The 13,606-nt window shown below is 50.3% G+C and overlaps 3 protein-coding genes across 3 annotated transcripts; 2 read left to right on the top strand and 1 right to left on the bottom strand.

Annotated features, from left to right (window-relative positions):
- Positions 1-126: 126 nt before the first annotated feature.
- Positions 127-801, bottom strand: J4E92_007586 (uncharacterized protein; the record flags this gene model as incomplete). The annotated part of the gene is made up of 1 exon (XM_051498949.1): positions 127-801. One exon carries the CDS (start codon positions 799-801, stop codon positions 127-129), a length of 675 nt encoding a protein of 224 aa, XP_051350684.1.
- Positions 802-8,826: 8,025 nt separating this feature from the next.
- Positions 8,827-9,784, top strand: J4E92_007585 (uncharacterized protein; the record flags this gene model as incomplete). The annotated part of the gene is made up of 1 exon (XM_051498948.1): positions 8,827-9,784. A coding segment is annotated over one exon (958 nt), but the record flags the coding sequence as incomplete, so codon positions are not given.
- A 2,276-nt stretch (positions 9,785-12,060) lies between these two features.
- J4E92_007584 (uncharacterized protein) lies at positions 12,061-12,482 on the top strand (the record flags this gene model as incomplete). The annotated part of the gene is made up of 2 exons (XM_051498947.1): positions 12,061-12,068; positions 12,302-12,482. 2 exons carry the CDS (start codon positions 12,061-12,063, stop codon positions 12,480-12,482), a joined length of 189 nt encoding a protein of 62 aa, XP_051350682.1.
- Between the last annotated feature and the right edge of the window lie 1,124 nt (positions 12,483-13,606).

Below are 13,606 nucleotides of genomic sequence, written 5' to 3'. Positions count from 1 at the left end.
TAATAATACATCTCCAGGCCCTGTCCCATGTTGCCTTGTTTCCAGCAAGATCAAGTGGTATAATGCGCCCGTAGTGAGACCCCAAACGCCGTTCGCTATGCATGTAACCAAATTCGACTGATAGTACTATGATGACCGCCTCTTCGATACACCGTTGCCCTTGGACCGCTTGCGCATGCGCACAGGTCGGGTGACGCGGACGCAGCTGTCGCGCCTTTCGTGTGCTTTCCACACAGGCATGCTGGCAAGGGACTCGATGCCTGAAGCAGGCACATCGTAGTCCATGTCGACGCCCTCGTCATCTCCAGAGTTGCCAGACGCGCATGTTGATGTCGAAGATGTAGAGGATGTTCGCGAAGACGACTCGCTAACGGTGCACTGCTTCTCCTCCTCGATCATCTTGACCAGCTTGGAGAGATCGCGGGCATGCGATGAGCTGCACTGCATGCGCGAGCTCTGTTGGCGTTGCATCCTGAGAACGGAAGCTGCGATGCGCGAGTAGGTGGGTCGCGCCTGCTGTTCTTGCTTGGTCGAAGGCGCGCACTCATCGTCGCTTTCCGGTGTAAGAGGGCCAGCAGGATAGCAGCGGACGCTCGTGTCGATGCGGAGGCTTTGCTGGTTGAGTTGCACGGCGAGGTCGCCCATAGTGCATGGTGGAGTGGGAGGGCGATTTGGCGCGTAATGCGGGTCCATCGCCTGTGACGTGGGCGAGACGTTCATAGCTGCCCGCTCAGCTTCGTAGGCGGAGTAGTCAGGTGACGGCGCCGGGTCGAAGGAGAAGTCGCGGAACATGGTGGCCATTGTGATGATGTTGTGAGGACGAAGTGGACGGCCGGGGTAGGTATGTTATCAACGTCGCGACAGAGAGCTAGAGACGCAAATGACGGCGGCGAAGGATGCTATAAGGCGCTGCCCATGGCGTTCCGCGGCTTGGGGGCGTGGGACTAAGGCGAGACTAGGACGCCGGGGCCAGGTTTACCATGCTTCTGGCTAGCAGCCACTGGGCACTTGCCGTTGGCGCTGCACTCCTCATTCCTCAACCGCTCCACTCGAGTAGGATTGCAATCCCGGCCTAGCTCCCAATGCTTCATCTCTATTCCCTGGCGATACTCCTCTCCTATCGCGCGCAACATGTCGATGCGGACACTATGGCATTTGCTGCAAATTGACGGCGGCGGTCATACGCCCCCAAACTGCCGCACTTTCATCGTCACTCCCGGCTTACTACATGACGGCAGCAGTCAGGGCTGAGTGAGGGCAGCTGGACGCGAGGATCAAGGGCTGCCTTCTGGAAGCCTGCAAGGACTCCCTCACAGCCCAAAAGCCCGCGGCACCTCTCATTCGTCGATGCCGACAATGCGGAATCTGGAGAAGCGATCGGCGCCCATCGACTGGCTGCGGAGTTTTCTAGCAAAGCCAACAAGTGCGCAGCCTGCTGCGTCTAGTCCTCGATCCAGAAGGAGAGGCAGAAGCTCCTCAGAAGCCGGTTCAGGACGGTGGATCTCAACCACGTCCCGGAAACCGCCAGTGTCAAGCTGCAGTGCGAGCTATCCTTATTCCCACGCCCAGTGTCGCTAGAGCTGCTCACTATCGCCGCTGGCGCTCCCCATCACACGGATCGGCACTGCTTAGCAGCTGAAGCTGTAGGGAACTCCCGGCACATCACACATGACCCTTCAAAATCCCACGCACCCAACTCTGAAGTTTGAACACTGGGTCATCCACACGTTTGGTGAAACCACGCGCCGCGAGATGCCACGTCCCGTCGTCCCCCCTAGCAACTCGCGGCGGCTTTTTCTCTTGTTCTCTCCTATCCAAACCTCCCTTTTCTTATTTCCTATATCCAATATTCCGAACCGTCGAGTCCACTACGCTAACAAGCCTTGGGTAGCATCCGCTCCGACGTTACATGTGAAGTTTTCTTTAATTTCGGTCCTTCGACCATGGATGGCTTTCGCCACCCTGTGGATCCGCCCCGGATGCTGACCGCGACCCCTGATAGTTCCATTGGGGATCAGGGTGCTCTCCCGTCAGACGTGGCTGACTTTGCATGAAGCCACAGTTTGAGGTACCCGAAGGTCTGGGGCGACACGTCTGTGATTCGTCAACGTTGGACTAACAACCCGACAGCGGAACTCGTTTTAGGCCTTCACCGGAATGAGCCTACCTGTTTGAGCTGTAACCTCCAATCTCCCTCTGCTCCTGAATCTTGGATCCACTCCGCCTTCCCCGTTAGTATCAGTCCCTGCGTCGCTCAATGCAGCGAATCATGGACACCGGATCTAGAGTTCTGTCTTACTATACTTCGCGACCTTCTTCGTTTCTATCGCGCTATCGCTATCGCACTATCACGCTGAAGCCGGCGGCAAGTCGCGCTGCTCGAGCTGAAATCAACCCAGCTCACTACTTACACTTACTGAGCTCGACATCGTCTCATCTAGTCAGGGTCGCAAATGAGCATGTCGATCTCGAACGCCTACTTCGCGAAACCACCAAACAGCTGTCTCGACCAGCTGTAGCGGCCTCAAACTACTTACGAATCGCGGGTGCCTGCTCTACTGCTGTCGCAATGAGGAGCGCAGTAATTTACTCGGGGATCGACGTGAATCATCTTCCAACTACTGTCTCCTCATACCTCACTGCATCGAGTCGGCGTCACCGATGCACACCGTAGCTGGGGGCTGAATGATCTCATCGCAACTGGCCTACAGGTACGGCTCTGGTGCCTTATGAGGCCAAAGACGTGGGGTCTATATGCTTGCGGCATCGATTTGCTCACACGCATGCGTGGAGGTGCGTCGCAAATGCACCAATGGTGAGTGCCATCGTACGCTCCTCAGCTCTCTCGGACTCCCCGTCGACTAGCCGTCGCGGGGGCTGAAGACACTATGTCTCTTGAACGTACTCAGAATACGCACCGCACCGTCTGACCCCATCGCAAAGTCTCATTGCATACTATGCTCGCGCGTAATGTACGTCGGGCATACCGACCGCATGTATTTCATGTTCTGTCCACAGAAACTGGACGAGCCCGATTATTCGGCTCCTTTGTCGCCCGGAATCGTCTACATACAGGGAATGATCTGGTCTCGCTAATAGATGTAGCCCCGCGTTGTGGCAGTCGAGCGAAATCGTATTGAAGCGTCGTATCTTTCGGGGCTGTTTCTCGATATCGGTATACTGCATATCCATCAGCGCCATATACACTGATTCACGACGCTGCTTATCCAATGACGTGCTTGGTGTTTCGTGTCGCTACATCACCGTCTCGAAGCGACGAGATGACAGAGCGATAATCCATGCGCTGTTACCTGCTGTTCACTCTACGTGTGAGATGGTGAAGCCTTCACCTATCTAGCTTTAGCTACGAGCAACGAAGCACTGTGCGCATATCCGGTCTCGTCTTCGAATGGACTCCTGCCTGACCATGCGAGGTCTTATCGATCGAAGCGGAGGACGGTATGCGCGTGCAGGTTTGCGACTGTCGTCTTCTGCGCGCAAGTCCAATGATACTTTCTCTGAATGCAATGTACCAGCGCAAGCGTTCATACGCGCATCGTAGCGTATACATGTGGGCACTTGAAAGATCCCAAACGGCAAATACACAAATTCAATTCTACCTTATTCAGGGAAAAGACTGAACACCATGGAGCCTACATCAACATTAGTTTACCTACTTTGTACGAACACATTTCGATGTAGGCTGCCGGCCTGCTCAGGCATTTCCTTGTATGAATAATTCGGCCATCCCGCAGAGATTTTGCTGACATGCAAGATTCTCCTGATAGGCTTCAGTGGCAACAAATTCGCTTACAGTTCATATTTGAATCGCAAAATACAGCGACTTATTGAGAATTTGGTACCAAAGCGAGCGTTCCATGGCTGTCGCGGCAAATTTCACCAAACCACACGCCTGTATTGCAAATACTCAGTATGCGCGATGTACAGACCCTGTGTATCTGGTATCGATGCAAAGCGACCAGAGTTACCCGCGATGGGACCCATCCCGTTGGAGCAGAAATACTGGATGAGGTAACATAAAATGGTAAAAGAAGGATGAAGATCTTTTCAACTCTCGCATTCTTGCATCTTAACATTATATTCTCACAAGAGCTGGAAGCCAAACACGATGTCTCCCTCCAAATTTAGCAAGATGTGGTTCAAGACACGATCATCCAAACCCCCTGCGCCTGAAGAAGAACCGATTACTCCCGAGCCTCCTTGCACGTCTGGTTGCACGGAACCCACCCTACTAGTAGAACAGCACATCCGTTGGCTTCACAACACACACTTTGGAAAACACAATGAAGAGATGGCAGCCAGGGTACGCCGTCTCAATGAGTTGATCGGCAACTGGAAGGAGCGTCTGAACGCGAAAGACCTGCGAAAGACTCTATCTGAAGAGGAGATGACAGGCCTCTTGAACGACCTATCGCAGACATTCTTCGACGCGGAACTTGTTCCTCGTCAACCCTCATTTCAAGTCCAGTTTGGCTGGGTAGACGATTACGACAAAAACAAATGGAACATTCTTGGGGTGACAAAACACGAAAGCTACGGCTGCCTGATCGAACTAGATCCCAACGTCACCGAACCACTGAACCACTGTGTTTTTCCAAAAGTCTTTGACAAACGAAGGCAAGGTCGCCTTGGTACGCTCCTGCACGAGCTCTGCCACGCTTTCTTCTGCAGACATATCTGTGAAAACTGCCACAGCAGGGTCAGTCATGGCGTGGCCTGGCAGCAATTGGCCCTAGAGTTAGAGCATGTCAGCTCCAATTTGTTGGGAATACGCATGGAATTGGATCGATGCATCAGCCTCATTTACGATGAAGAGAAACTTGGCATAAAGTCAAGAGGGCGTTTGGATTGGGACGAGTTCAACCTCGCTGATACTGTTCTTGGACGCATAGCATTCAAGAAGCCTTACCTACTCCACCCTAAGACGGTCAAGATGTGTCGGGTGATTAGATCTCGTTCGGTGCCAGAATGACCGGCCTACCGGCGCGGAAATATACCTCGATCCCAAGGCCACTGCACAGCACAACACAGCGTGCGTCATCGCCAGCCCCTCCCGGGCAACAACGACCAGTGCCACAACGCGGGAACGCAGCCGCCTGACGACAGCAACAACAACAAAAGAGACTCTGACACCACAAGACGGCGCAGAAGAAACCGGATATAACCCTGAAGAAGCGTCATTCGGCTGACTCTCGAAGAAAGAGTTGACGCACGACCGGGTGTACGTGCGCAACGTTTCACAGAACAGGGGTCGGATAAGCGGAAGCGGAACCTAGAAAAGACCCTGATAACATAACGTCTGTCATGCATGCACACTCCACACTGCGCCACGTGGCGTGCGAGAAATGAACAGCCACACCTGGGTGGGTGGGGGAGGGGGAGGAGGGGAGGTGGTGGATGTCTTATGGGCTTCGCGCTCAAACTTGAAGTCTTTTCGCGAGGCACTTTAGGTGTGTAGGAGTACGTTAGTAGGTAGTAAAGGTCTCGCACACTATCCGCCTGGACACGATTTGCTAGAGTCTCCCCCCAGTCGAAAATGCACACTCCACAATGCGCCACGTGGCGTGCGAGAAATGAGCCACACCCCCCGTTCCAACATCGGACCGTTGTCTTTGTGCAACTTCCGTCAACCCAGGGCAGGATTTCCGAGATGCCCGTTCTCATTCACGAAACGCGCGTACCGGCGATAAGCTGCGGCCCCAAACATAGCCTCGACACACCTGTACTCGCAGAACAAGTGTCCATCATGTCTTGGATTTCGATTCTCCAAACCTGCCTGGCATCGTATCGGCATCACCTGCCACAACGAACCCTCGTCCCGATCCTCAGACGACCCTGACCGTCTGTGCGCAGCATGCCTCGCAATCGCGACCCCTGCTGTGCATCCGAATCCTTCAATCTTACTACCCTTACCGCCTCACTGTTCGGTTAGGGCACCATGTCCCCAAAACGACTGTCACGTCTTTCCCATGGGCCGAATCTCGGATTTGGGTTACTCTTTTCTTCTTCTTCAATCATGTCGAATTTATAGCCCTGTACATTAGCTCATTAATATTACGTCTACCCCATGGGGAATCCGCCAGTTCTGGAAACGCACGATGCAAGTAATCTTGCAAAGAAGACGAAGAAGTCGGAGAAGAAGAGGAGACGACTCCATCCCATCCGGCGCATCGCGAAGTTCATTCTTGGCGATGGAGAAAAACATCAGAGGAAACAGAATGACGCCCGACGTCTCGGCGACCAGCTAGAAGAAGGGAAAACGTGCCACGGCGCGTCAAGATGGCACAATCTGCTTCCATTCCTCGAACCGCTCTTCGCCCTGGACCCAAAACTGTCTTTCATCGAAGACCGCATCTTAGGCCGCAACCCACCGATATCTCATACCGATGACTACGCTCCCATATCATCCACGCCGCCGAAATCCCTCGCCGAACTCCAAGCCCACGTCCAAGAAGCAGACCTTCCGTGTACCTGCGACGAATGCGCGCCGAAACTCTACAAAATCTCCACCTTGGCCTCCCACGGCGCCCTCCGCGACCGTCGCAACAAACACACCTCCAAAACCCACCACCGCAAGACCCCCTCTTTCTCCTCCGAAAAGGTGCCTAAACCCACCAGCCCAGCGCCCTCATTAACACTCCGCTTCCACGGAACCTACGAATCCATGTCCCTAGTCCGCCACCACATATCCTGGCTCGACGCAACATACCTGCACCCATCCGCGCGGCCCACGCCCTCCGTCCTGCACCTGCGCAGTCTACTCTCATATTGGTACCCACATCTCACATCTTCCGACCTACGCTCCACGCTCTCCGCCCGCCAAGTAACAACGCTCTTCGCGCATCTAAACCGCGTATTCTTCGCCGGAAACGTACCCACGCACAACGACTTGCTAAGCGCCGGATTCAGCTACCTAGACTCGCGCCAGCGCGACTGTTTCGGAAAGAGTTTCTACAACCCTGTTGTAGGCACGCAGGTTCTCCTTCACCCTATGCTGTATCGTGGATACAGGCCGTTGGATACACCGACACAGACGCAGCAAGCGCGGATGAAGTCGAGGCTGGGTACGCTCCTGCATGAAATGATTCATGCGTTTTTGAAGGCGTATACGTGTCGGAGTTGTCCCATGTGGGCGGCTTGTATAGGCGAGAGGGGGCATGAGAGGGCGTGGCAGGTTTTGGCTAGGAAAGTGGAGCAGGTTGCGGGGGTTGTGGTGGGTGGGAATGTGGATTTGGGGAGGTGGCAGAGTGCGTTGAGCGAGTGTGAGGGGGGTGGACTGCCGAGCGTGCATGATTTGGAGGTTTGGGGGATGGGCGGAAGTGGTGGTGGAGAGAAGGGGTGTTGTTGATAGAGATGTGAATGGGTAGATATTCTTGCATTGGGTTGGCGCAGCATTTACGAAACGGAGTTTTAGACGGCTGGTATGGCTTTTGTAATGATATCCTTCAACGTTCAGGTCGCAGCGTTCATTGAGTTCTGGAGCATGTTTGTATCACGTTAACGAGAATATCCACATCATCCACCGCCCGGCATATCTGTTCCCACACTCCGCGGCTCCACAAACCCAAAGACCTCCAAATCATGTCTACTCGGATAGTGGAACTTCGCCCCAGCATTCTTCATATCATGGAAGACCCCATCCATCCTGCCCAAGTCGAGGCTCAACCCAAACAACTTCGCGAACTCCGCCTCAACACCCAGCGCCAACCTCTGCCACGCCCTCCCATGGATTGCCAGGTTATCGCCCGCAGCACGGCAAGCCCTACAACACAGTGCTAGAATCACAGCATGTATAAGCTCATGCATTAACGTAGAAAGCCGCTGTATCGCCAGAGCTCTGGTAAAGTCGCGATCGGGGCTCCCGCTCATTATGGCTCTTGTAGGATGCATGGCAATACATTGGACATCCTCGCCGTTACGGTTTTCCGTAACGGTGACGCCGATTGAGTTGACATTCGTTTCCAGGTAATGGCTGTGCCAGGCGAAATCGAACGGGATTGCTGCGCCGAAGAAGAACAGACATAGCAAATGCTTAATCAGTGCTTTCATATCATCGACGGTCAGAGTGCCACGTATATCATGCGATCCAAGCCTCGCGATTAGATCTTGATGGTAGAGCCATTTCTGTATCTCCGATGCAGATCGGATTTGCCCGATATCGAATTCCTTTTTTGGTCTGCTGAAGTACTGGATGGAGCTGCGGACTAGTTGGAGGGCTTCGTATCGTCCCGATCTCATTCGGGAGTTGTAGATGATGGTGGGTCGCTGGAGGGGTAGGATGGGGATTTCGTTTGGGGGATGGTTTAGGTAGCAAGAGTAGGGGTAGTTTAGGTAATGGTCTCTTGCGCAATCCTCGCAGAGACAATCTTTGACGAAGGTTCGGGTTAGGATGCGTTCGTAGAAGACTGCTTTCGGTCCTATTAGAGGTGCTATGGGTGGATGGGCGGTGCTGTGTCCGTTTGAAGCCATAGTAGAGTATGCGGTAGTGGGTAGAGGCCGAAAAGGGCGCAGATAGATCGTACTTCATGTCTCAAGACTTGTTTGGCTATTTCTTTGTGATTATGGCTTATTGTTCACGACTTCTGTGGTACCCGGCTCCAGACCTTTCCAGCTGTAAAACTCGCGGAAGGAAAGCTCTCAGGGTTTCGAATAATGTGTTTACGACTGATTCACGTCACTGTAGAAATCCAATGTCTCGATCTGGTGCGACGTGCTGTGGCCGAGCTTTGGGGCGTCTCAAATGTTGTGAGACTTTACGGCCCAGTACGTATATAGCGACCACGCGATGTCATCGCAAGCAAGTAGCTTAACCGATAACAACCCGCTCAGCCAGTCTCTGGAAAACACATACAACCAATTCATCATGTGTAGACAGCCTCGCGATGCATACAACCTGTCTATGACTTCTCTTGACGTTGATTGTCCGAAGACGCCACAGGAATACATCGACATGATCATCGATCGTCACAGCAAAACCCGTCACCAGCGGCTCGGGACCTGGATCAACAATGTGAAATGTCGCAATCCCTGTGAAAAAGCCATCCGCGCTGTAAAGTACACAAACAAGCTGGGAAACCAAACACGTAAGCGCGACTCGCTGCGAAGGACCAGCCATCATGCTATCCGACTTTCCGACGAAGTTAAAGCCATCATGTCAGAGGGACCTGAGTTTGACAATGACGAGCAGCTAGATGCGATCGCATCCTTCAAAGAACTGCTAGAGGACAAAGCAACGGGCTCTCTACTGCGACGACTAGGGTGGTATGATGCAAGTAGCGTCTCCAAGGACCAGATGAAGTATCTGATGAAGCTCTTGTCAGCCATCTTCTTCCGCGACTATCAGATGGAGCTTGACTTCGAATGGAAAACCTACAACGACGATTATTTTGGCCGTTACACATGCGATGTGCACCCCAAAATCGAAATGTCGGCATTCAACTACATGCTTGCTTCGCCCCACGGAAATCTATCTGCCCGAACCATGTCACGCCTGAGTACTCTTCTTCACGAGTTGGTACACGCATACCTGGGTATCTACGCTTGTAGGTGCCCATCATTTGTGAAAGATGTTGAATCACTCAAGGGACACGGACTAGCGTGGCAGCGGATTGCGAGCTCGGTGGAACACAATGCTCCTCGCTTCATTCACCTACCACTGGTTCTGGGAAGATTCACCTCCATACAAGCTAATTGGGGTGTACCGCTATATTGGCCAACTCAGCAGGAAGTCAAAGAGTGGAATTTGGAACGGATGGTAACTTAGGGTATCAGGGAGATTGAACCTCTTGATGTGTTGTAGTTAGTAAATCAAACGTTGATTGTTGTATAAGCAAAAGCCCCAATATCATGTAGCTTTCTTCGCATGTCTCTGATCGTTGGTATCTGTGCGGATTTATTGGTCTTCCATGTCTCGCTTACATCGAGACATCTAATGATTACCCACATCGATAAGTACCGTATATTGCATGAGAGGAAATGTGCTGACGTACTCTCCTTCCATTAGCAGAGATCAAGTCATGCCACTCATAAGGACTGATAAGCTGACGTCGCGCTCTCGTCCTTACAAAAGTACCCGGCCATCAAATCGGCGCGAGCCTCCCAGAACACCACACGAGTTTCTTTACATGATCAAGGAGTACCACAAAGCTAATCCTGGAAAGCTCTCACAAGATGAACCATCTCCCAGGAAATGCAAAAACCGCTGCGACACTGTCATCAAAACCACATCCGTCCCCAACAAGCTCGGCAACCAGGTGGACGAGCGGACGCCATTGCGCTTCTGGCGTCATCAGGGTTCTCAACTGAGAGAACTCATAATGCATGGGCCAAAAGTCAGCCGCGAGCATCTCACAGATACCCAGCTCAAAGCCATCGACGTTCTCAACGGCATGATCGAAGACCGTTCTGAACATGCAGTGCTGCAGCGACTCGGTCACCCAGACGCCCGTAGCGTAAAAAGTTGGGAAATGGAGAGGCTAATCATCCTCTTGACATCGATCTTCTTCCAAACTACGCCATGGGATAGAATGGACGTGCGGTTTGACTGGTCAGACCAGCCATCTGATCCGGTTAGCATGGGTGACTGCACTTGCGCAGGTCCAGGTCAACCATATGCGGTAGTAAGGCTATCCGCATCTGAAGTCAGACCGTTTCGAGCCTTTCGTCACTTGAGTGGCAGGGCCATGTCTCGGATGAGTACATTGCTTCATGAGCTTGTGCATGCCTACGTCGGGTATTATGCTTGCCCATGTTGTCCATCTCACCGAGAAGACCTTGTGCAATTGGGCGGACACGGCAGAGTTTGGCAGAGGATTGCGAGGTCTGTGGAAAGATTCGCCAATGATACACTTGGTCTTCCGATTGATTTGTGTCGCTTTGAGGCTATTGTCAACAACTGGGATGATATGCTGTTTTGGCCTACGGAGGATGAAGTTGAAGGGTGGGAACTGGTGTGGTGATTGGGCATAGCATGCGGAAGTGTCTACCAGAGCTGCTATAGGTCTCGTTAGCGATGTTGTTACTCGGTAGAAAGATTCTTGACTCATCTTCAAATACATGGGAATATTCTTCCGACTCGCATGTCTTCTCGTTACTGCATGGCATGACGCCAAACTGGCTTACGACGAGGAAGCTTGCAAATTCACATACCAGCGCTATTTTTGGGCTCGGTGGGCACAAGATGCTTCTTCAGCAGGTCGCATGGACCCGATTTGAAGGCACGCCAATATGTTTGCTTCTCAAACACTCAAGACCTTGCCGTTGTGACGATCATGTGGAAGATGTCGCAAGCTGGGGTCACAAGCAATGAGGAAGTTGTCCAGACGTCATGTGCAAGACCAAACTTCTGTCGCCAATACTATATATCGGCCATGCAAGCCTGTCGCAAAGATTCATAGAAACCAGGACGAGACAAGCCTAATAGTGTTGACAATACGATCACAAAAGTTCAACATAAGGCCACACAGTCCAGTACAAACATGGTCTCTACCGATTTACTGCACCGCAGAGGCCCACCTGCCACGTCCGAAGAGTTTCTCGCTATGGTTGTCGAGCTCGGAAAGAGAAGGAAATCGCAGCGTTTGGCGGACCAGCACCCATGTGGGCGCTCATGTGGGGGGGACATTGCTGCCAAGGGAACCCAAGGTGAATCAGGATATCGAGAGCGAGCGCCCTTACGCTTAGGAGGTCACCATGCTCTTCGACTTGCTGATGAGATCCAGCGTAGCATGAAACTAGGCATACCCGGATTCAGCGGTGAACAGAATGAAGCAAGTAATGCTTGGAATAACTTGGGTGGAGACAGGTCGGAGACCTCTTTGCTACAAAGATTAGGGCACGAGGATGGCAAGGATGTCTCCGAGAAAGAGATGAAGATGCTGATCGACGTCCTCTCGGGAATGTTCTTTCCAACAACGTCAGCGGACGCTAAGATGGAAGTGGGCTTTGGGTGGGAAGATTGGAGGCACATGCCACAGGAACTTGCAGAATACACGGGACGTTGGCAAAAGAATCCTGGGCTCCGTATGTGTGCCTTCAGTTATGTCAAAGTGGGAGGCCATGGTAATCTGAACGAGCGGGCCTTGTATCGCCTAGCCACCATCCTTCACGAGCTCGTGCACGCATATCTAGATCACTATGCCTGCCATTGCAAAAACGTCTCAGACTCGTGGGAGGAGGACGTCAGTCAATCAGGAGGGCATGGAAGAGCTTGGCAGCGAATAGCGAGTTCGGTCGAACTCGCTGCTCCGGAACTCCTTGGTTATCCGTTAGAAATGGGCAGGTTTGAATCGCTTGCGTCGGCTTGGAAACAACTGAAGCATTGGCCGAGCCAGGAGGAACTCGAAAGCTGGCGGTTGGACTACTACGCAACAACAGAATTTGTCTACGAAGATTCGGAAGATGAGAATGACGGCGAAGGTGAAGGCGGCGATGAAGGCAGCGATGAAGGCGAAGAGAAGTAACAGTGTAGACTAGATCAAAACTGGATATGTTTGCTTTGCTATGCTAGTTTAGTTGAAAGTGCTCGTCCTACAGGAGAAGCGCAAAACGTGATGTAAATAACGACTAATCAGTACTAATCATGTCTGACAGCCACTCATGTTGATGCGGCGACGACGGAGGGGTTTGGATGCAAGGGAAAAACTGAACACCCTAAAGCATACATCAAGATAAAAACATGCAAAGTAGGTGGCTAAGCCTCAACGTAGGCTCTAGAGTGTGTAGTTTTCTTCTTGTACAAGCTAAGGTTGTAGGAAGAAAGCTGCGATGTATTTGTTACTACTACTACTACTATATCTATTCTAGCCTATTCTAACCTTAATATTTAAGTATATAAGCTATTTTTTTTTATAAAGTAGAACTATTATTAAGTAAAAATCTAAATCTTAAGTAGTAATACTTATAGCTTAAAAAGCTACTAATTTTAAAAAAGTAAGAACTATTACTAGTACTTTAAAGAATATATAACTAAATCTTTTATTTACTTTTAAAAGTATAGTATTAAGTAAGTAAGCTAAAGCTTAAAGTTTTAGCGCTACTACCTTTAAAGTAGTTAAAGCTTCTAAATCTTTTAAGCTTATAAAGTAGCTATTTTAATACTAAATACTTTATAAAAAAACTTTATAAGAAAATTATAATATAATTATATACGCTTATTAGCTTATAACTAATAAAGTAATATATTTTAAAGCTTTATAGTTAGAATATATATACTAAAATTTCTTTTAGTAAAGTATACTTCTTCTATTTCTTAAGTTTCTATAACTTTTAGTACTTTAAAAATATATTAATATATAAGTAGCTTAAATCTAACTTTAAAAGCTATACTAATATATAATTTTATAATTTATAAGTTTTCTAAGTAATTATAAGTATAAAACTAATCTCTTACTAGTTATATTATTTTATAACCTTACTAAAGCTTTACTTAGTTACTTTATTATTACTATATTAATTACTTTTTTTATTACTATTACTTACTAAAGCTTCTATAAATAGCTTTAAGTTTATTAAAATTATAGTTTTAAAAGGTATTTTAGTAGCTATTATATAGAAAGTTATTTATTTAATATTTAAGGTCTACTCT

This window comes from Alternaria infectoria (genome assembly GCF_024043175.1).
Source record: "Alternaria infectoria strain BMP 0036 chromosome Unknown scaffold_13, whole genome shotgun sequence".
Taxonomy (NCBI): Eukaryota; Fungi; Ascomycota; class Dothideomycetes; order Pleosporales; family Pleosporaceae; genus Alternaria; species Alternaria infectoria.
The sequence above is the reverse complement of the archived record's forward strand: the minus strand, read 5'-3'. Positions and strand labels throughout refer to the sequence as shown.